This window comes from Brachyistius frenatus, unplaced genomic scaffold (genome assembly GCF_029030835.1).
Source record: "Brachyistius frenatus isolate BFR_SWC_R1_liver_20210118 unplaced genomic scaffold, ASM2903083v1 Contig_30, whole genome shotgun sequence".
NCBI classification, from domain to species: domain Eukaryota; kingdom Metazoa; phylum Chordata; class Actinopteri; family Embiotocidae; genus Brachyistius; species Brachyistius frenatus.
In genome coordinates this window covers 952,214-976,104 of record NW_027210629.1, presented here as the reverse complement: position 1 = coordinate 976,104, position 23,891 = coordinate 952,214, and the positions used below count along the sequence as shown (strand labels likewise).

General features: G+C 39.7%; 1 protein-coding gene across 1 annotated transcript in view; it reads left to right on the top strand.

The window, feature by feature from the left end:
• pdlim5a (PDZ and LIM domain 5a) overlaps positions 1–23,891 on the top strand; it is a 69,668-nt gene that overhangs the window by 518 nt on the left and 45,259 nt on the right. Inside the window, exons 2-3 of the mRNA XM_069699427.1 lie at positions 7,375–7,646; positions 22,370–22,521. Coding sequence (XP_069555528.1) covers positions 7,548–7,646; positions 22,370–22,521 — 251 coding nt within the window. The 5' untranslated portion in view covers positions 7,375–7,547. The remainder of the gene's footprint in view (positions 1–7,374; positions 7,647–22,369; positions 22,522–23,891) is intronic.

Sequence of the window (23,891 nt, the reverse complement as noted above, 5' to 3'; positions counted from 1 at the left end):
GTGTGCATTGACTATGTGTGTGTGTGTGTGTGTGTGTGTGTGTGTGTGTGTGTGTGTGTGTGTGTGTGTGTGTGTGTGTGTGTGTGTGTGTGTATTGCGGTGTGTAGTATTGATGTTTGGTAGTGCTTTATTCTGTGCTGAATGGAACAGATGCTTTGATCTTCCCCTGAGACCCTGATGCTTCTAAAGCTCTGCCTCCAGTCACAGATATATGGGCTTGGATGGCAAATACACACACACACACACACACACACACACACACACACACACACACACACACACACACACACACACACACACACACACACACACACACACACACACACACACACAACCCCCATCTTTGTGAGGACTCTCGCTGACATAATGCACTCCCAGTTGCCCTTTACTCTAACTTTAGCCCTCATCATAACCTAAAAAACGTAACCCCAATTCTAACCAATGAAACAGCCGTTTAATGTTCTGTCCCAAAGGACCAGCCAAAAACCTCTTCCTTCTCCACAAATGTCCTCACTCCCAAGCCCTAAAACTCAAATTGTACCTCACATGACACATGAGACATGACAAGTACACACAACCCCTATGTATCAAACATAGGTTTAGGTTTAGTTGAATTGTTCTTTAGTAGCTCTCACTTTCTTCAGTTCTTCCCATCATTCTGTGATCAAATCAGCCCCAGATCACTTCTTTTTCTTTGCGTCCTGTGTTCATTTCTTTCCTTCTCTGCACTCAACATTGAACAGCTGCCGTCTCCTGGAGAGGAAGGAAGTGAAGCATTGGAAAGTCACAGACATCTACTCAGGGCACCAAGTGCAATGTGGTGCGTGCGTGTGCATGTGTGCTTCTCTGCCTTGTCTCAGCTTCTGGCTTTATGGGTGCATATTTGCCTAAAAGTGGTGGGAAGCACACCATGCATGCATAATTCCTTACCCACCAAAGCCAGTGTGTTGACATTGAGGCTATGATATATTGAATGGAGTCTGAAGGAGGCATATACATCATGACACATTATGACAAACTGTCAAGTCAAAAGACTGGAGGCATTATGAGATGACAAAATCACACTGGAGTGTATCTGTCCTATAATCAGCACATTACAGTGGTTATTAGAGGTCATTATGAGCTGCGTCAGAGGCAAAATTTACTTTTGTCATGTTGCCATTATCCCTTCCACGAAGACAACTAAAGCTTTGTTCCAGTTATACGCTACAGTGCATATTACACTGCAATACACTACACACTGCACTGTGTACAATAACACTATTTTGTTCTAAATGGCATGCTGTTTTTTTTGCAGTAAGTGCACAGTGACTATTGTACAGTTTTATGTACAGACAATAATTCAAAAAATGTGCATCAATCGACATCAAACGTGGAAGCTTGAAAAACAGGAAAAAAAAAATTAATCCAAAAATGTATGATTTAGTTTCCATTTTCCAAGATGTTCCCAGGGCTGTCTCATCGCAGTTTGTTTAAAATGTGCAGCTGCAAATAGCTGTTCCATCTTTTTTTGTGCATTGCATTATGGGAAGTAGTGTCAATCATCACCAGACTCAAATCCTCACCAACAGCTATGTGCATACAAATAACTTAATCGGATCATTTTCTTTTTTCAGTTTTCACGCACTGCATGATCATAACGCCTATAGGCATAGTGTACTGCAGTGTAGGACTGGGACAGAATATTACTAGATAAGACCTGCTCCTGTTCTCTAGAAGTATCTAATATGTGTGAAAAAAGCACTCCGATGATTTTGCTCATTTAACAGTTGTGATGCTACCAGTGTAACATTTGCCCTCTGTCTAAAGTGAAGCTCATTGTTCACTCCCAGAGGAGCACGAATGTGCTCATTAAAGTTCATAACAATCTGCCAGCTACATTTGATTAATTGTGTAAAAATGGAAATGTATGCGTGGCTTGATGCTGCGGAAAAGGAGAGGTCTGTGACTTGATTGTTTATCACTCTGTTTCCAAATGAGGTGGACAGAATGATTAAGAGCAGCTGATCCCCAAAAGTCTGAAGTGGTCTTTTTGAAATGTGTGTACTGTATGTCCCTGAGGCAACATTACACTTGGCTTTTAAATGTCTCTCTTTGATTGACCCAGACTTGACCCAAGCATTAAGCAGTTGTGCGGACATTTGTGGTCTGAGAGAGAGTGTGTGTTAATGTGTGTGTGTGTGTGTGTGTGTGTGTGTGTGTGTGTGTGTGTGTGTGTGTGTGTGTGTGTGTGTGTGTGTGTGTGTGTGTGTGTGTGTGTGTGTGTTCACCCGTCTGTTCATATCTGAAACCTTTTTCTCAGTTTATCTTTCTTAGGATGGACTATCATTTGGTGTTCCAGTGTGTTTGTCTGCCTATCTCTGTCTGTCTGGAAAGAGAGGAGGAATATTTTCCACTGTGAAAGCGAGCGGTTATAAACAGTGACAGAGCTTAGACAGGAGATACGGGCTTCTGATAATAAACTCATCTCCAGATTCCAGGCATGCTCTGTGTATTTCTATACTTTAAAATGCCAATTTTACTAACAACTTGTGATTTTGTCTGGTATGTGCTGCACTTTTCCCTATAGAGGGGATCACAATGAATTTTAGACATTTTAGACACCCTGCACAAATCAATCCAAAATCTAATTCATACATGCATGATTTCACATGCAAACTATGACAAAAATGGCTCAATTCTTGGAACAAAACAACTGAAAAGTAATCTTTGTCCATATTTAAAGCTGTATATAAAGTTGTATATGTTACTGACTGTACTGCCTAATCAGTGGAAGAAAAAGCATCAGCTCTAACTGAGCATGATTCACAGTACAGAGATGGGTTGGGGGGATTAGTTTAGGCTTATATCAGTCTGGAAGGTCAGACTGATTAAATGGCTGGCAGACAAATACTCTCCCCAATATAAACAACCATATACTCCTGTTAGACAATCTGTAGATACAGTTTATATCTGTGAGTTAATTCATGTTTGTGAATAGTTTATTGTAAGTCTGTGATCTACAAGAGCCCCCCCCAGTCACTGTCTGTTATTTATGCTGTCATTCTCCCCATTTCCTCAAAGTTCAACAGTCTAATTTGCTGCCTTGGGAAGTTTGTTTAAAATCTGATATTTAAAATATGCTTTTCTTCATTATGATCTTGCAAAGCAGAAACATTCCACTTGTAAAGAACAATATGCCCTACTATTTACTGATCGTTTTTACTTTAGTAAACCATGGTATGCAAGAAAGGTTTAGGCTGAGAATATTCAGCAAGTTAGTTAAGTTTACACCTGAGAGCTGCTTACATTTATAGTGTATTTACTTTATATTTTTAACATTAAAAAAAAATAATTACTAAACAGATTATATACTAATTTAGAATTAATGTTATTAAGGCCATTGCTATTGTCCTCAGTTTTGACCTGAAACACAAGATTTATACACAATAAAAATGCTACGTATGGTGCGCGTGTGTGTGTGTGTGTGTGTGTGTGTGTGTGTGTGTGTGTGTGTGTGTGTGTGTGTGTGTGTGTGTGTGTGTGTGTGTGTGTGTGTGTGTGTGTGTGTGTGTGTGTGTGTGTGTGTGTGTGTGTGTGTTGGCAGCTGGCAGAATAGGGGGCGGGTGTCCCCCTTTTATTCACATGGATGATGCATTAAATGTCATTCAGAGGGGCAGACAATCATACCATTAAGAGGTGGAGCTTGTCTCACTGTGAACATGTGTGTTTGGCTGCAGGCTGCTAAGCTGTGATCATTAAGCATGTGGAGAGGTGAGCATATGGGGACTGGAATAGACCATTTGACAGAACAAAGGACTGGCAGGGTGTCTGAGGTTTAGTGCAGTAGCACACTCTCTATTGTTAGTGTTTGATATCATTATCCTGTGGCCCACAAATCTCCTTTGTTCTGTCTGTTACAGTTTTTGCCCATTGGTCATTCATGACAAGCAATTAATCAAATGTCTTTCGACTGTGAAATAGACTGTTTGGCCCATATTTTAGAAATTAAATCTTCATGGGACTCAAAACCAGTACTTTTGTCACATGGGAATGGGACAGTCATTCGAGATGTGTGCAGTCAATTTCTTTATCCATTAATCTAAATCAACCTGCTTTATACCTTATTGGGACATTTTACAAAGCCCAAAAAAATGAATGACAAAGCACCTTGATAACGATGTTGCTGTTCACTGCTTTAAAATGTATACTCAGGGTTCATGGAAAACGTGTCATAATGTTAAAGCATAGATTCAAATAAAAGGCTGAGGAGGGCAGAGTGGTGAATGACTTCTGAGTAGCCCATGTAGGCTTCCTTTCACTTTCCTTTCACTTTTCACGTATTTTGTGACACCGTTCCAGCTTACATTAGCCAAACAAAATATTGTATTTGTAATCAGCACGATCTTTTCCCTACCTCAGCTAAAGACTTTTAGATGCTCAAACCCAACCATACCTTAATCATGGGGCAGGTCAAAAGTGCTGAAACAGTTTTGGAAAGAAATGACGAACAAACGTTTTCTTTGATTTTGAAGTGAGGGCATTTTTTTTTTTACCAATAAATATTGTTTTTAGTGACTGTATTTCGTATCCCTTTCCAGTTTGTGTGTGTGTGTGTGTGTGTGTGCGTGCGCGTGCGTGTGTGAGAGTCTTTTCCTCCACACCTGATTTCCTGTTGTTCTCGCTTTACCTTGGACATCCCCGACCTTATTGGCATATGTTAAATGTGAGAGCTTATGTTGATAGAAGAGAAAGGATGTAAACTGTCATTGTAACCCGTTGTTGCAGGATACGACATATGACTAACAATTGCAAACTAATCTGAAGTTTGCAATGTTCTGCATTACATAATCAGAGGCGTTTGGTGTTGACCTGTTTCCTACAGAAGCAGACAGGTCGCCAGATGACAGGTGCACTCTCTGACCACGGATAGCTTGTTATTCATGTTATCTATAAGGCATGAGCAATAATCTGTGCTCCAGCTTTGAATAAACAATGTGCCTTTGGTAATTACATTTACTGTAAAACTCAGTCTCGGGCTCTAACACCATCTAACCCTTCAGCTTTGCAGCGGAAACAAGGTTAATGACTCTTCCGTCTCTGCTCCTCCCAGAATTTGCTCTGCTATTGTTGAACCTGGCTGTGCTGTGGAAGTGTGCACTGTTGATGTTAGACACACAGTGGGAATTCCATTAGCAGGATAATGAAGAGCATCCTCTGTTTATGTGTGTGTCTTTGTTTGAATACTGTCCGTTCATCATGATACTATCTTATAGAAGGTGTTAATATTGAACTGTATGCTGCCCTCTCTTGTCTCTCCATCTTAGATCTCTATGCACCTTTCTTTCTCGATCTATCTCGAAGCTTCTCCAGCCCTTTTGAAGTCACTGTTTTCTCTAGATGGACACTAAAGCTAGTCTGTAAACCAGCTGAATACCTTAGTCTCCATCTCCTCCTTGATATGTGTCCTGAGAAATCATCTTTCGCCTGTGGACTCATCAGGCTACATCAACACAGTGCAGAGCGATGACTTGGCAAGATGTACTGTCTGTGTCTGTGTGTGTGTGTGTGTGTGTGTGTGTGTGTGTGTGTGTGTGTGTGTGTGTGTGTGTGTGTGTGTGTGTGTGTGTGTGTGTGTGTGTGTGTGTGTGTGTGTGTGGTCATGGCCAAGAAAGGAAAGGGATGAGTGTTTAATTGAGCCACTACTATATCAGTATAAATACAAAGTCAATATTGATTTGTCTGGGCTAGAAAGGGGAAATGATGGACAGAATCCAATGCAGAGGGAGAAGGATTGCCAGCTGTCTTGACATAAATAATGGAAGGCCTGATAAATAAACAAAGTGGAAATGAGGGTGCTGCACTTAGACACTAGATTACTTACGTATATTAAAGAAAATGTCCATCTCTTTGCTAAAAAGCACAGAGACTATTGTGGATATTATGCAATTGAATTGCTTGATTGGTTAAGCTTGTTTATTTAGTTTTTAAAGAGGCAGAGTGGTTACACATACACTATGTAATAGAGATTAAGAAGTAAGAAGTAGGTAACAAAGATGATTTCATTAACAAATTTCTCCTTGCACTGATTTAACAATATGCCTATCTCTGAGTCTGATAGTTGGACCAATAGTGCTGCAATGGTGACACAAACGTGTTACAGGAGTGGGACATTGTGATTTTGAGTTCATTTATCAACAGTTTATCCTCTGGCAGTGACCTCTGCAAGACCTTTTAATTCAAGCATTTGGGATGTGTTCTGGTCACGGCTAGTTCCACCTTAAGTTAAGGAGCCTGCAGCACTGAGTCTATGTTCCCAAAATATCTGGATGAAAGATAAACCATCTCCTCTTCTTTGCTCCTCACTCCCTATCCCATGCCTCCTCTCCCTCCCCTTGTCCTTTTCTCTGTGTGCAATTCTCCCACACTCTTTTCCTTAATCCCCCCGCTGCCCTTGCCCCCCCTCCCTATTTTCCTTCCCCCCACCTCATTTTTACCTCATACACTAATCTCACCCTACATATTGTCTCCTTCATTTCTCCTCCTCTTCTGTGTTCCACTCACTCCACCCATGGGCGATTCTCCTCCTCTTTCTCCTCCCTCTTATCCTCCCATCCTAACCTCTACCCGTTCTTCTTCTCTCCCCTCCTCCACCTTTCCCCTCCCCTCTGTCATTAACTAGTATATAAGAGCATTGCATCCCCGGCTGCCTCTCTCACACACACACAATGTGTTTGCTGGGAAGGGGATAGTCCAGGGGAAACCAGGAATTGCATTGTCTACCTGCCTTTGAAGGAATTATTTTCCTCTCTGGAATTACCATTAAAGAGGTACAGCCTTTACATTCCTACAATAATAGCACTAAGTAGGAAATGTGCTGCAGTTATATTCATTTTAGCTTTATAAAGGTCTTCTGGTTCCCTAAGGGGCACTCATTATGTAATTTATGCTACTGAACTGCTGCAGCATAATCCAGGACAATAAAACACAAATAATCTTTTACTACTTATGTTTTTATGTGTTTATGTGTGTGTGCGTGTATTTTCACTTGCTTATAAGTGTGTAGCCAGCTGTATAATACAAATTTAACCATTTCAATTTTTTTTAAACTATGAACATTTTATTAGAATTTGTTTTTGTCTGTTTACAGATAATGGTTTAACCTATAGTATTTGTTTTGATTTCATATATATATATATAAATATATCTATCAAATTTCCTTTTCACTTATTACCCTCTTTGTATTGTGTTGCCTCTTTTACACCCTACCTCCTTCCTATTGCGTTCCTCATTTGAACATCCACTATTAAATCTTCTTTTTCCTCACTCCCATTGTCATATATTACCAAACAATAACAAATCTAATGTATGCTTTTCTTTCATATCTTCCCCCAGATCTTGGAACAACATCTTAACAGGAGCCATTGCACCTTTGAACAAATTCTTACCCATCATCAAAAGCTAGTGACATAATCATTATCAACACTTGATCTACAAAACATTTTCCTACCATCAACATCATCACTTTTCAGTCACATAATCACTGACCCGACGTCATCGAGGAGACCATGAGCAGCAACTATAGCGCTACTCTTTTAGGCCCCGCCCCCTGGGGCTTCAGGCTGCAAGGAGGAAAGGACTTCAACATGCCCCTCACCATCTCCAGGGTAAGATGAGAACACACACAAACACACACTCTAATGTGGACACAATCAGACAGACAGGAACAGATGATGATAGGGCTCCTCTAAACCACCTTATCTCACACCTCAGTGTTCTCTTCAAGCACATGCCCTCATATCAAATCCACACACATGCACTCATTCATCTCAGGGCAGCTGTAGAATGACATTCCAGCAATGCCATGTGGCTGATAAGTGAGTCAAAACTGATGAAAACTGATTTCTATGCCTCCTTCCTTCTCCAGTCAACCTCACTATCTTTACACAACCTTTCTTCACTTCTACAGCCGCTTTGACTCAACCACACAACCACACCCATGATAGCTCAACTGAATTATATGCCATCTGTCACAGGAAACCTTTTCTCGCTTTCATTGCATTCCGCTCCACTTTGACTGTCTGTATTGAAAGAGCAGCAATCAAAGCTCTGGCACACAAATCTTGGCCTCAGTCCCTTTGCTTCAACAAGTAACTTGATGGTCCCTTGGTTTCTATGCCTTTCGGTGTCTACTCTGAATATTACCTCTTATTGCCCTCTCAGTCTACTGTTCATTCACACACACAGAGTATGTTTCCCTCATCACTTTAACTGTATCGTGATCCTGACTTGATAATCCTTCAAGCTTCTGTTCTGTTCTGCTTGGATGTGCATTACACCCACATGCATACAGACAGTACATTTACACACGAACACACTCACATAGTCACACAAAAGTCACAAAAACCGGCAGTGTTCAGACTTAAGGCAACACGAGACTGATGATGAATGGCTTGCCATGTCCTGTGCCAATCCCCCTTGGGCCATTTTGAGTTGCCATGTTTGTGTTAGTGCTTTGGATGTGATACTTTTCCCACTAACTAAAGCCATGTGAATTTTTACCACAGTTGTGTGTTTGTGTGTGTGTGTGTGTGTGTGTGTGTTTGTGTCTGGGAGTTCAGGCATGGAGACAAAAATCATAGAAGACGCTGTGTAAAACAGGAAAAGAAGACAGACAAAAGACAGAGCTAGAAAGCAAGAAACAGAAGGAGACCAGCAAACATTATACCACGGCAACATGTAAAACTGCATACATAACCTTGAATGAACTTTAACTTCTAGTAGTGAGCTGTCACGTTTAAAGTAACAGTCTGTACACTATTCCATTGCAAATAATGCATTCCCAAGAAAGCTTATACACTGAATCAAATGAAAGAAATTGTGATGTTGATGTTGGTCAGTGAACGTTTTCTTGTTTGCAGTAAGTAAATCATAGTTGTTTCAGCAGTTCACTCTGACCTTTACAGCAGTATCACAATGACAGGTAAACGGTTACATTTGCAGAAGTGTAAGTGAAGTACTGGTGGATCTTTGAGCGCCGGTATCGTAAATATTTAAGTCTACAAATGCCATTACTTAGCAAAGCTTTATACTTACGGTTAAATTCATGTCAAGGTCTGTCACTTCTAAAAATGAGCAGTTTGTTCAACGAATTAGATTGAAATGAGAAAGATAAAAAAATAATCTTTACATTCCATTTTAGTTTAACAGTGTATCAATAGAGGTAGCTTCATTGAGACACCAATGTTTATAAATGTCTGCCCTTCCCACAATTTATCTTGCTGATATCCAACTGCTTTTTACATGTTTGAATACCTGACAAATCCCCATCTTGTTTTGTAAAACACTCAAAATGCCTTTTTATTGCTTCTGTCGAGGAAGAAAAGCAGATAATACCTAATATCTTTTCTCAGTTTATCTGGGGTTATTTTGTTCTTTTAGGTATGTCTTTATCTGTGTTCTTATGAGTTCTCTGAGATTTTAGGAGATTTTGGAGCACTCAAACTTAGCTGACTAGGTTCATTATTCAAATCAGGGTCTCTAAAAATAGATAAGTAGGGGTGAGGCAGAGGAAGAGAGCAGGGGCACGTGACTGAATGTGAGGTGATACAAACATGCAGCGCATGGAAACAAATCTACACACAGTATAAAGGCAGAGTCTAAACTTGACAAACTGATGACAGCCAAGTCTGTACAACCCAAACATATGATGTCACACAGCAGGTCATCTATCAAGATCTGCCTCTCTGTGCCATTCATTCTTATCATACCTTTGTCCATAACTTCTTATTTCTTTTCTCTTGCTCTTTCTCTCTATATTTAGGTACCTCGCTTTCACTTTGCCTTTTAGCTGTTTGATCTTATGTAACACATGACTTACTCCTCATGGACATGTACAGTATATTTTTCAGCCTCATACAAGATCCCAACCAAACCCGAAGCTTCCCCACCCTATTAAAACCAGTTCATACTGATGAGGGGCAGTTCCTCTGACCACTGATTACACACACATATACCCATATACACTTGCACACACACCGACTGCTCTCTCCCAGTCTAACCATAGAGTTGGTTCTAAGAAGAGACCAGAGACTCAGGGTTATTAGAGAATGCAGCTCTACTGCCAAACCACAGTTGCCCTAGCAGCTGCTATTGCTAAGCTCTATACAGATGTGAATATACTGTGCGTTTAGTTTATGGCAATAGATGTACCCACGGTATTTTCACATTGTACTAGTATTGCATCATGGGATCGAGTAGCAGCCACCACCTTATGTCCAGAGGTATCCGCTTACTGTTCATTCAAATTGTCCTCATCTTGTCATTTCTTTTTCTTATAAGGTAGAAAAAAAGTTTTTATAAGGGGCCAAGATTGAGGGTGCTGCTTCTCTACTGGCCAGTGAAAGATTTGACCATGACTTCCCTTTTTGACGTAGTCCTTGAATGGAGATGGAGAGGAGAAAAGCTTCGCAAAAGCAGTCAGTGTAAAAGAGATGTGTTGCTAAGTTCTCCTAAAGTGTTTATCATGTGCTGCAGAAAATTAAACTTTTTTTAAAAACTTTTTAGCATGTTTTCCAAATAATTCTATACACTATAATGTATAGCAGTGCCCGTCTTATTTACATTTAGCTTAACATGTACATGTTGAGGCTCTTAATCAAAGTGGATATCAGTAAGAACAAAGGGGTTTTGGTCAGCGATATGGACTTGTTTATAGGCTTAAAGAGAGGAATGGAAGCCTAAGCTGTGACATTTTAGTTACATGCCTCTGTAAGCACTAGACTTGTCTTTCAGTGAAAAAAACATTTGGATTTTTTGCTGAAATGATTGGAGGAATAACACCAGCAAACCCAATTAAAAACCTTCATTGAGAAATCCACTTACTTGTTTTATTGATCAAAATGTTGTCAAGAATGAAGTCCCCCGTGTGTTGAGATACAAAATACCTGCCTACAGTACTATTCCTAGTGAAACATATTACACAGTGAATTAATATTTAAACCTTTCAGACAGCAGCCCCATTTCCAGGATCCACTACTAAAATAATTTAAAAGCAGTGGATGCATTAAGCCTCTATGAATAGATGCATCTTCTCACAGGTCAGCTCCCTTGACCACGTCCACTTAGGAGACACACTGGTCCCAGATCTGTACTCCTATTTTAAGCTATCCTGAGTCGGTGCTGAATATCAAAGAGACATCATTTCAAAAAACACACTCCAGAGTTATTTCAGATATAACTATAAGCCCCTTTGCAAGTGTCATTTAAGTTGTTTTTTTTTATCATTAAGTCCTGGATGTGTTGAATCTATTTATCTTCCTCAAGAAATGCTTGTAAATGCAGTATTTTGGAATTCATTTTTTCCATCACATTACTGACCCAGAAGTGTTAATATACTGACAGGAATGTGTATTGTATCTGCATGTGCATGCACAAGACCAAACTAAACAGGGACCCCCTTGTAAAATATGGTGCTTCTACAGGTCAAAACCTCCACAAGGTACCTCTTGTGGATGAGAATCAATTATTTAGTTGATTGTTTTTTGTATCAATTACATGTACAGGCACATAGCAACAATATGTCATTTGTAATTGTGCATATTAATCTCATTACTTTCTTTGGAGCTCTACATAGAAATGTCTGTAAACCTAAAAACAGGTTTTGAAGAATGCTTAGATGAAGTTTCACAGCAATGCCGTTCCTGGAAGGACATCAGTGATGGCTGCCTTCTGCTTCCCCAGAGGTGCTTTTCAACAGCCGATGATAACAACTGACCACAGTGATGGGTCTATTTCAACGACTGTTTCATCTTAAACATAGGCTCTGTCACTCCTTCCTCTCCCTGCCTGTATTTCTGCCTCCCTCAGTTCTTGCTCTTACGCTCACATTACATCGCTGACCACGTCTTAAACCTGCAGACTTTAACCTTTCATACCAAACTACCAGAGCCAGCTGTCAGCTCCCCCATATGAGTTAATAATACTTTCATCTCTCTTAATCAAACAAGTCTCATGTTTCCCTCTCAGTATCTACTTATCTTAGTAAAATAGTCCCAGGCCCAGAATCAACAATTTATCATTTCCTCTGCCACAAATCAATCTGTCAGTGCCTGTGTGTGTTTAGGTGCTCGTTGAAGCATGTTGTACTTGGACACTGAAACAGACTTGACTTTTCTGTATTCACATCAGTGCGAGAAATTAATCTTTCACTCCATGAAATTTGTTAGATTTGACATTGCATTTCAATATTTAGCGTTCAGTTATCATAGCTTTTTTTTACGTCTCTGTTAGCACCAGTTGCTTGTACGCACTTGTACGGTTGGTGTGCACATTACTTTTTGGAAATATCCTCATCCCTCCATATATGAAGTTATCTCGTCTTACCGCTGACCTCACCAAAACATGTCTCTTATCACCGGTAATGGATTGACTAATCCATTGTAAAAGCCATATCACTGTCATACATCCCACTACACGAAATGTTTTGAAATGAAAATCACACCTTAAATACTTTCAGCAGCAGCATTTTTCAGACAGGCATATTTGTGCTAGCACTGTTGAGGGATAATTTACTTTGCTAAGCTCTTGAAATTACTTCAGAAACAGAGACCAAACCTTACAAGGCATTTTATCGATATCATCATTAAGTTTATAGATGGTAATGTTAACACTTAAAGGAAACAGAAAAAAAAAATTTCCTTCACAGGATGTGTTGGACAACATACTGTACCTGCACAGTTTAAATCTTCGTTAATCTGAGTGGCAGTGGCAGTTTTATAAGAAGGCTGTTTTAGTGTAATGAACAAAATTATTTCAGGTCAGAGAACTTTTATAACTCTGGCAGAGCAGCACAGTGAGGTCATTACATACTGCAGTGAATTCACAATGAAGAGACAAGAATAACCTATTGTTTAGTGTGGCTGTAATGCATTTTCCACAGTAGCTGATAATCCCGTCATGTCTACTCTGTCTTCCTCTCAGGATACTGGCCACTTGGCTGGATCGTGTTTATTCATAATAAAGTTGGTTGACTACAAAGACTGAGATAAATAAAAATATAATGGCTATGGCTAAGAGGTCCAAAAGAAGCAAAAGAAAACAGGTGGTGTAACTGCAGTAGCTGTTCTCTTTCCTGTTTGGCTTTTTAGTGCCTGCTTTTGAGGCTTTATTTGAACTTTGGGATTTATATCCTCAAGTCTTATCTTACATAGGCTTACATAGACTTACTGTAGGGTTCAAGATGTATATTACAAGCTAGTTACAGTCATTTAATATATCAAATAGAAATACAATAATAATAATAATAATAATAATTCCTTGAAAAAGTAATAGGGCCTTCGCACCACCCGAAGGCCCTAATCAGTTGAGCTGATATATTTCTGCCTGAGAAAAGACTTGCCCAGCAAGCATTCCTGTTACTTACCAGTAATTGGATCGCTTCTTTCATATGCTGCTGTGCTTGCAGTAATGCTTTTTCTATAAATGTGCAATTTTATTGTTGAACTGCCGCTGTGAGCAGAAACCCCTTCGATACTCAAGATGTTCTTCCTCCTCTTAGCACTGAGATGAAATTCTCACCCTTTTTGGTAGAAGCCAGCTTAATTAAAAGCATATTGGGAAATACAACTCAGATCAGTTTGTTCAAGATATACAGAAATAATTGTTTGTCAAAGATATTTTAATGTTTTCTCTTTTTTAATGTTGACTATAGCATTACCATCAAAAACGTGCTATAAACATAGACAGATTTTTGAGTTCATTACACCATATCTGAGTGAGTATCAGTGATGATGCACAATTACTTGCACACAAAGGTACCCGGAGCAGTCTGTCCCTCAGTAACTTTATGGATCGGTGTTGTTGTGAGTAAGTCCCTGCTGTATTTTCTCTTAGGGATGCTCACTTGAGCCCCAGTTCTGCCAAACAACTTCATGGATCAACAGATGGCAGTAAAATGCCAAGAAACCCAATATTATCCCAGTAATACCAGGAATGAAGAGGCCTACTAGCATCCAACATGGATGCAAACAATTACGATTTCCAGTTTTTCCAAAAAATCCGCTCTGCAATTTTTTTTGTATAAGAAGGTGCATTCAAAAATGTTGTTAGACCTCAAGCAAACACCCATTTTGTTCTGGTGAGTAACACTGAATGTACAGTAGACGTGTTTGTTTACACCACGTTGATATAACACTCATCCCAGGGCATCAAATACAACAGACAATCAAAAAGTTCTGAGACTGCTCCTTCGGTGCGCAAAAAGAACGCAGCACAGTGATGTGCACGGAGCAGAGGGAAGCTATAACTGTCACTTGATCAGCTTTGGCACCTGGGTTACACACGTTTCTGTGACAACAATGTGCACATACCGGCACATTTGCGACTTCACCATGGCCCTAACACTTGAACAGAGAGCGCAGATCACAATTTGTGTCAAATTTTGGGCAACAGCAAAAATTTGCACCACACGCTAAATCTTTGGTTGTTCGGAGCGACAATTGTGCGTTTTCAACACATTTTGAGTGGCCGCGTTGTAGAACCAAAGTGCCATCGCGCCTCAGGTAGTTTTCAAAACAACTGAACTCGTCAATGAGAGTCTGAACCTGAGGGATGAATTCACAGTCCGCGGGGCTGGTTGGACATGTTCTTTATAACTGCTAGTGAAAAAAATTACTTTGAAAACCCAAATCAAATGAATCATTTGGTTTTCTGTTTTTTAGAATAACAATATCAGGACTAGAATCAAAACCAATTATAAAGGGGTCCAAGCACCCCCACACGACTCGGACCAGAAGCCATATCGACCCCAAGCATCCACTCGCAAATCAGACCTGAAGTTGCACCCACCGAAGGGAAGCACCCCAGTGTCCGTTCAAACTCCAACTTCACCACACAGTGCAACACAGTGCAAAAAGGCCAAGAGCATCTTCAGGTATTTTAACCAGTTGAGTGATACATGGTGACATGATGGGCTGCGTCTCGAAAGAAAGTGAACATCTTTTCTCACCACCTTTGGGCATTTACCTCTCTGACTTTGGTAAATCTAGATTTTAACTCGTGTCACCTGTGTAGCAACCCAATGCTTGTCACAGTGAGCTAAACCTGGAGCCAAAGTTCTTTAGGGAACTCCAGGGATGTGTATACACCAAAAACTGTTTATTGACTCTTCAATTTATACTTGACAGATGTTTCAAATCTCATGCAATTTGGGGATTGTTTGGGGAAGCTACAGTCTTCTATCTAAAAATATCCCTCCTGGTCAAATTTTCACTTCAATTTTCAGAGAATCTTTTGACACCGATTTTGGGATACCCTTTAGACCAATTTAATTCAAATCCTATATTCTTGTTGAGGAACGTACGCCGTAGGAATATTGCACACAGAATAAAATTGTGCTGGACTATAAGACATTATTAAACAAAACACGCTTAATAGTGCCCCCTATGAATATACTTAACCACATTTATTGAATAGCACACAATTTCATCCTTGACAAGTGTGTCCAATCCCATGAAATCTGGAGTTTATCTTGAGAAGCAAACATTTTTTTTGCTAGAAAATTCAACCATCAATTTTTACAGTCGTACCCCTGGCATATAATTAACAATATCTAAAATGTTTTTGATAATTATTAACAAAGAGGTTCCAAAAAAAATTGTTCAGTGAAAAAAAAAAATACAGACTAGTTTGAAATAGTGGGTTTTGCATTTTTTTTTGTAATTTTGCAAAAAATAATTCTGGCAGAAATGGGTTTGGCCCATACCAGTGGATGCAGCACCATGTAAGGAATGCACGGATATAAAGCATTTGAATGTGTGACTTACGGTCTAGGAGTTATTCAATGAAAAGCGTTGACCGTTATTATAGTGCCCTGTAATGGCTGACACGTGTCTAATCTAAGTAGAAACAAATTTTTGGGGCTCACTATCTTCCATATTAATTTCACCTTTGCGCAAACTATGGTTTAGGCTCCCCAACCGTTTCTTTACTCATCATCATCATAATAATAATAATAATAATAATAATAATAATAATAATAATAATAATACAAATCTGACCAAAAACAATAGGGTTCCACCACTGTTGGTGCTTGGACCCCTAAAAAACTATCTGAAATATCAGTTTGTATCAGTTTACTCAGATTATGCTTAAATTGAAAGGCTGCTTGTAAGCATGGCAGACATCTTGGACAGATATTAAACCTCATATCCGAAGTTTTCTGTTTAATATATACAGTGTGGTTGTCTGGGTTTGTCAACTGAAATGAGCTCACTATGGGAACTCAATCCAATATAGCCTTTTCTTATTAGGGCATTAACATAAAAGTCAGTGATTATTAGACATTGGAGGACACAGAGCTTCAGGGGAAGTTGTTTTCAAATATGTTCACAATATTGAAAGTATATGTGTGTGTGTGTGTGTGTGTGTGTGTGTGTGTGTGTGTGTGTGTGTGTGTGTGTGTGTGTGTGTGTGTGTGTGTGTGTGTGTGTGTGTGTGTGTGTGTGTGTGTGTGTGTGTGTGTGTCAGCATAGGAGTGCACAGGCATGGGTACATATGCACATGTGCAAACACACAATGAATGAACTGTTTGAGGAATGCACACACATTTAGAGAGCTCCACTCGTGGGCTCAGGCCCTTTAAAACCTGCTGTGTAACATTATATTGATTCTCCCTGGCAGTTGGAGCATTGCCTTTTCTATAAAGAATATGATCTCCAGACTCTCTATTGTACTCACTATTTCACTCTGTTTTATATTGCTGTATTATGTGTGACATACTTAGACTCTAAATCAATTTTCAGGCTTTTCTGTTGATATATGACTAGTCCGGTGTAGGTTTCTATTATGTTGTGATGCACTGGGGTTTAGACTCTTTTTTTCTCATCATCATTTTCAAGTGCTTGACCTCAAACAATCAGTCTGCCAGCAGTAGACTGCAGCCAAACGAAGGAAGTCAAATGCGATGAGGCATCGCTGTAACAGCTGAGAGAGAACAGTGGATTTAGTCAGATGAACTCTAGATTCAATTTCAGATATTTCCACGATTCTGTTGACGTGATTTACTTCATTCAGAGTCATAAAATAGTGAATGAAGCATTGCCCCACAGTTTGCTATGTGTTACTGATGGATCCATACAAGTAGGTTGACATGATGTCTGCCCCTGCTTCTGTCTCCTGTACTTTCTAAATTTTCCACTTTTTCTCTGCTGACTGCTTTCTGTTTCTGTACCTCTTTCATAAATCTCCCTTACTACTACACACTACCCTTCAGTCTGTCTATGCCTCTTCATGTAACTTCTGTTCATTGTTGCTTTCCTGTTTTCCGTGTTGCTGGGAGATCTGAACTTTTGTAGTTATCATTTAGAAAACATTCTTGCACACATTTAATTGAATGTCCCTGCTTTAGTCAGTAAAACGAAGTCAGCCAATATAAAATAAGGTTATTGGTTTAAAAAATAATACACAAACAAACAAACAAATAATACCAAGGTTCTTGGAAAAACTTTCTTGATTACAATTTTCTGTTTTCTTATAGGAGAGTCAAATATACAAAAAGGCTCGCATATGGAAGCAACTTCAGTATATGTTTAACTTACAAGGTATTTGTGTCTCCAGCTCTGAGTGTTTCAATCATAGTATGATGTGGACCATCTGCCTGTCATCTTTGTCATTGTTCAAAGCACTCAAGCTGGTCAGTGTGTGTTCAAACCAGACAATGTTGCAGCACTCCAGCAAGCCTTTATTGCTATGTGTTGAAACCATTTTTTTTCTTCTTTCAAAGCACTTAAATCAGACATCATATGTGTTGAAATCTGACATGGCTGGAAGCATAACGACAAGTTTCATCTGAGAAGGCTTTAACACACTGCATGTGTGTTTCTGTTTTTTGTGAGTAAGTGATGACATAAGTCTTGGCCCTCTCACTTTTACATGAATGTATAATGAGGCAGCAGAACTTTACACAAGGGAAGAGTATGTTGAAAAATATAGAATACCAGGGGTGTTGTGAAAATAGGACGTCAAAGCAGTTACCAGGGTTTATAAACTGTGACATTTAGTTAAGCACTGGTTTTTTGATGCCATTTAAGGGCAGACAGATTTGACCCAAAAAACACAGACATGAACATATAACAAATGCCATTAAAACAATTCTTCAATAATCAATCAGACACATAAATGTAGTTCAAAGTAGCTGCTGCACACCTTTGTGCACAGTGATAATACACATGCACGCACACCAGGATATTTTGACTGGCTGAATGTGAACAACAGCAGCCTACCAACATTATACGCAACAACCAGTTACGTTACATAAAGCTGCTTTATGAGTAAACGCTGCATTAGCATAAACAAGATAATGTAAGCCTTTGTAAATCATTGTGCGTGGAGAATTGCAGCTGCCACAACTCACACACAATAACGGTAACATTTCAGGGTGTGAACATTTTTTCGACATGTTTTTAATATCAGCTCGCTCACCTTGAATTATGTGTACAGATCCTGATCTGGTGTTTTTTCCTTCTTTTGAAATGCTCGGAGACATCTTTCGCGTTCTGGCTGTTGTCTTGAATGCGATTATCTGACTCACACAAAATATATCCATACACGACTCTTATAATATAGTACACTTTTGTACGCTGCAACAAACTTGTTGCTGCAGATACACTTACCGCTGCCATTCCACATTGTTTTCAGAGTCCAGTATCTCCATGCGTGACATGGTAATTTTCTAAATGCAGTATACAAAAAAGTATCATCACAATTTCAGAATCTTGGCATCGACTTGTTACCAAAGTGTCAGATACATAAACCGCATGTGTGCGTGTCTTCTGAGTACTACCTCTGGCGGATGGAGACGTGTGTTAAAGCTGCTGTTTTCTGTCATGGCCAAAGCAACCGAGCCATAAATCAAATACCCTGGGAAACTTGCAGTGCCTGGCTTGTTGCATAGAGAGATTATTTGGATTTCTGTTTCTGATTTTCCCAGTGATTTGTTCTGTCTTTGATATGAAAATTAAAACTTTTTTGTGCTCTGAAATCTTTTTAATCATAGTGACTGAAAACAAATGTTTTCTTTTTGAAGCAGACTTCTTGCTAACACAATTGTTGTTAAAGACATGTTTAGATATTAAATACAGGGCAAATTTAAAATGTTTTTCTTCATTGTATGTACGACCCGTTGTTCAAAATCACTTGAACTCTCTTGTGTGGCTGCATTGTACTTGGTGCAGTGGGAAACAGCAGTTGTTTGTGAGTTGGGGCGAATGTATGTGGAGAGTGAGAGGTAGCATTTGCGTGGGTAGGGGGCAGGAACAGAGCGCTAATTGGGGAGAACATGTAATTGAACATTTTGCGGTAAGCATTTGGTCCATAATGAACACACCCCTGGAAATGGGTCAAAATGTGCAGAATAAAAAGCCCACAGATTCAGTCTACCAGAAGAACTTCTTTTCCCTTTCCCTCTCTCTCTCTCTCTCTCTTTCTCGTCCTTCCTTTCCATCCATACAATTTGAATCAATGTTATGGCGACCCCTCATTAGTCTCTTCTTCCTGCCCTATATGCTTGAGAGCGGTGGTGAGTGATGTTGCATGTGTTGGGATAATATGACTATAAAAGGTTGGGGCCACAGAGCCTTAACGCTAATCCGGGTGCAGAGCCTCTTTTATTAGCCCTGCTTGTGTCCATCTGTATGTGTGTGCGTGTGCGTGTGTGTGTGCGTGTGTGTGCGTGTGTGTGTGTGTGTGTGTGTGTGCGTGTGTGTGTGTGTGTGTGTGTGTGTGTGTGTGTGTGTGTGTGTGTGTGTGTGTGTGTGTGTGTGTGTGTGTGTGTGTGTATGTGTGACAGAGGGAGAGAGAGGAAGACAGAGGCAAAGGAAACAGACCAAAAGACATCTGAACCCACATTACACTCTCTCATCCTCGACTGTCATTTAGCAGAAACATATTGTCTGGTTGAATAGAGCCACTTCATTACAAGAAGTACCACAAAAGCAATCTGTGTGTGTGTGTGTGTGTGTGTGTGTGTGTGTGTGTGTGTGTGTGTGTGTGTGTGTGTGTGTGTGTGTGTGTGTGTGTGTGTGTGTGTGTGTGTGTGTGTGTGTGTGTGTGTGTGTGTGTGTGTGTGTGCATCTAGTGAAGTGGTCTGTATGGTCCTCTTTCATGGTGTCAAAAGAAACAGATGACCTCAATCCCCTTTGGACACACTTGGACCCTGTGTGTGACCAAGAATGGTCAGAACTACAGCTGGAAGGTATTTCTGTTCTTTCAGGACTGAAACTAAATCTGGGTCCCATTCTATTAACAAGGCAACAAACACACAAAACCAAATATTAGTTTGTTTGATTTCACAGGATCAATCATTGTTATGTAAATCATGACTCTAACTTTAGTAAAGATGTTTGCTGTCGATGAAATGCTTTGGTGTCATGGGAAAAAGACAAGCGATACAGCCTACGCACATGTCCAAATCTGGTACTGCGCCACCTCAGCCTACTGATAAGAGGGGCTCTGGCTCACATGTCACATGCTGACACAATGCATTGCCTTGTTCTTCATTGTGACAGTAACACAAATACTATTATCAAATACTAGTACAGTATTTTAGGTTTTAGGTAAAGTTCGCACAGCATCTTATAATTGTCAGAAAAGCTTGTAAACTCATGTATTAATTTAGCAGGACATAGAAATGATGAGATTGTTTCTTTTTGTTTTTTTATGCATTAGACATTACACTGAAGTCACTACGACTTACAAATCTTGTCTCACCATACATTCTTTTTTATAACACTTTTTAGCACAAAGTGTACTAAATAGGATACAGCACTATGTCCAACATTGTACACAGAGAACGAAAATGGAGAACACATAATTATAAATTTGAGCCTCATTGGATTTTATTTTCATGTGGAGTCAAGCTCATTTACGTTCCTGTTAAATGCTTAGTTGCTTTGCAGCGGTTCTCTAACACTTGTTTAAAAAATATGCTCAGCATCGCACACGAATAAATGGACAACAAAAATTGTTACGGGTGTGGAAAATGTTGCAGTTCTTCCCCCTGCATAATTATGAATGCATATTCAACATTACTGATAAGAACAGAATTGATATTGTGCCGCATTTGTGTATGTCAAAGCCGTGTTGAACCGCAGAGCTGGTATTTAACCAGACTGTTCAACATGTGTGTTTGTTTGTGTGTGTGTGTGTGTGTGTGTGTGTGTGTGTGTGTGTGTGTGTGTGTGTGTGTGTGTGTGTGTGTGTGTGTGTGTGTGTGTGTGTGTGTGTGTGTGTGTGTGTGTGTGTGTGTGTTAGTGTGTGTGCTTGTTTGTGTCATGGCTTGAATCTGTTTCAAATTAACCAACTTCCTCTGAAGTGGAAATGCAGCAACACAACTTTGTTCAGTTATTTAAAGCATACCTCAAAAATCATCGAAGATACCAAAAACCAGAGACAGCAGAAGTGTGTGTATATTTTACGATGCACGTAAACTGAGAGATGTCTGGCTTATAATTACTGATCCCCATAAAAGTGTTACGTGTCCACACCATGAAGCATCCCATTATTTATTTGTCACCTTTTTAACAACATTTTGTATGGCGAATAAAGGCCTAATTGCTTTTTACTGGGGCTAAATTCACCTAACCTTGTCTTTATTGTGCAGTAACAGTTAGAGTTTTAAAATAAGCTTCATGTTTTTTTGCTTACAGCAGCGGACATCACAAACAACAACCTTACTGCTGTTGAAATTTTGCTCTGAACTGTGGCGACATGTAAATTTACCAATGTAACATCAATGACTTAAAGAAGGCAACATTCTATTTAAAATCCAGCTAGTTCACTTTTGATGTATACTTAATTTACTTCATCATGTCATGTTTAGCCATTTAGCTCTAAAAAACATAGTGCAGTACTTGTACTTTGATTAGAGAAATCATTTTCTTTGTCTTAATTTCCATGAAACCAACGATAATAAATGGCTACATTAGAAACAGTAATGGCAAAAATTTGACACCTTTTCTAATTTGTGTTCTCTCTTTTTTCCTCACATACACTTTGGCCGATAACTTTTGAACTTTCCTTTTTTCCCCTACAAGCTTTAAGCCCAGTATGACAGCATGCCATAAAAAACAAACAAACATAACTCAAAAATGAAGGCTTCTGTTATTAGACACGCATCAGTGAAGGTACAGTAGACACTCCATCATGTGGTAGAGAACCAGGTCTTTCATTAGCAAATACTTCAGTAATATAATGGATGCATAAATCCTCCGATAAATACAGGTTGAGGGTGTACTTCCAACATCACCTTCACCCACCCTCCTGCTCAATGATCCAAATGTGATGTTGTTGGTGGTGTAGATGATTTAAACACGTGTTTTTTGTGTTTCTGCAGCTGACGGATGGTGGAAAGGCAGCTAAAGGTGGTATTGCTGTTGGAGACATGGTTCTGTCCATCGATGGCATCACTACAGAAGGCATGAATCACCTGGAGGCCCAGAACAAAATCAAGAGCTGCACCGGCAACCTCAGCCTCACTCTGCAGAAGTAAGCAGTGACCTCACACTCTGTGTGTCTGCAGTTGTTAAACCAAAACCAAGCCACATCAACATACAATGATTTAGTGTGTGAACATGAGCGGGTAACCATTCATCTCCATGACAACTCAGGATCCATACACTAGGGAGTGTCAGGGTGTCTATTTCTGCATCAAATTTAAAGTCCATGCTTCCCCTTTCAACACTGGACATCCCACATCCAGGCAGATGTTCACTGTTGTTGTAGAAGTTAATCACATCAACACCATTAGTTTTGCCTGATCTCTTATTCCCTGATGGAAAGAGCAATAACTGAAATCACAGCAAAAGCATCACACATATGGACCACCACCTCTTCCCTAAGGCCTACTCTTCAGTACTTAGTGGAATCCTGTACAGTGGTGCTGATTTATCTCCCCTCAGAGAGTGTGTGTGTGCGTGTGTGTCTCTCTCTCCATATTGGTTCTCATGTGGTTTGAATTGTCTGGTTCTTTGGCAGCACTCGAAGGCATGTGTGTGGTTTTATTTAAACACTGTAAGCTGTTCAAGGCTCTTACACTTGTACTTTTGGATTCAGGATCATGAAAGAAATAGTTACCCATAAAGAAAGAACAGAATTATCATAATCAGTACATAGAATATTTTATAGAAAATGTTATGAATTTATTTTCCTTTGCATGAAATGGTAAATGGTCTGCACTTGTATAGCGCTTCATCACCTTAGTGGTCTCAAAGCGCTTTTACACTCTTTTCCATTCACACACTAATGAGGCTTAGCTGCCATTGCAAGGTGCTCGCCATCAGGATGACATTCACACACATTCACACACCAATGGTATGTCGGGAGCAACTTGGGTGCAGTGTCTTGCCTAAAGACACTTAGGCGTGTGGACAGGAGGAGCCGGGGATTGAATTGGTGGGCAATCCAATTTACCATCTGAGCCACAGCTGCCCCGAAATCAGAGTAGACTAAAGTAATCAAATGTGCAGTTGACTTTTCTCTCAGTTTGGTTATTTCTCATTATCGCTGCCTATCTCTGGCTGGACTTCACATTATGTCCTTCCCTGTGACTTTTCATCTTTCTTCCACCCCTCCCTGCATTTGAGCCTAACTGAGCATGTCCTCTAATTTGTGTCCAAATGATGAAAGACTGAAGATGTTTACTTTTGGTCGAGTGTCAGAGAACATGTGCTGTAATATCAGAAGGCTTATCATAATTCAAGGTTAGTGTGTGTGTGTTTCTGTGTGTGTTCCCAAGAGTCAAAGACATCCATGACCAAGTTTTTTTGAGTTACAGTATGTGTCAAAGTGGAGGTCCTTGTTCTAATGGATGGCCCAGTTTTTATATTGAGGAAGTTCGCCAAGTTTTTCGAACAACC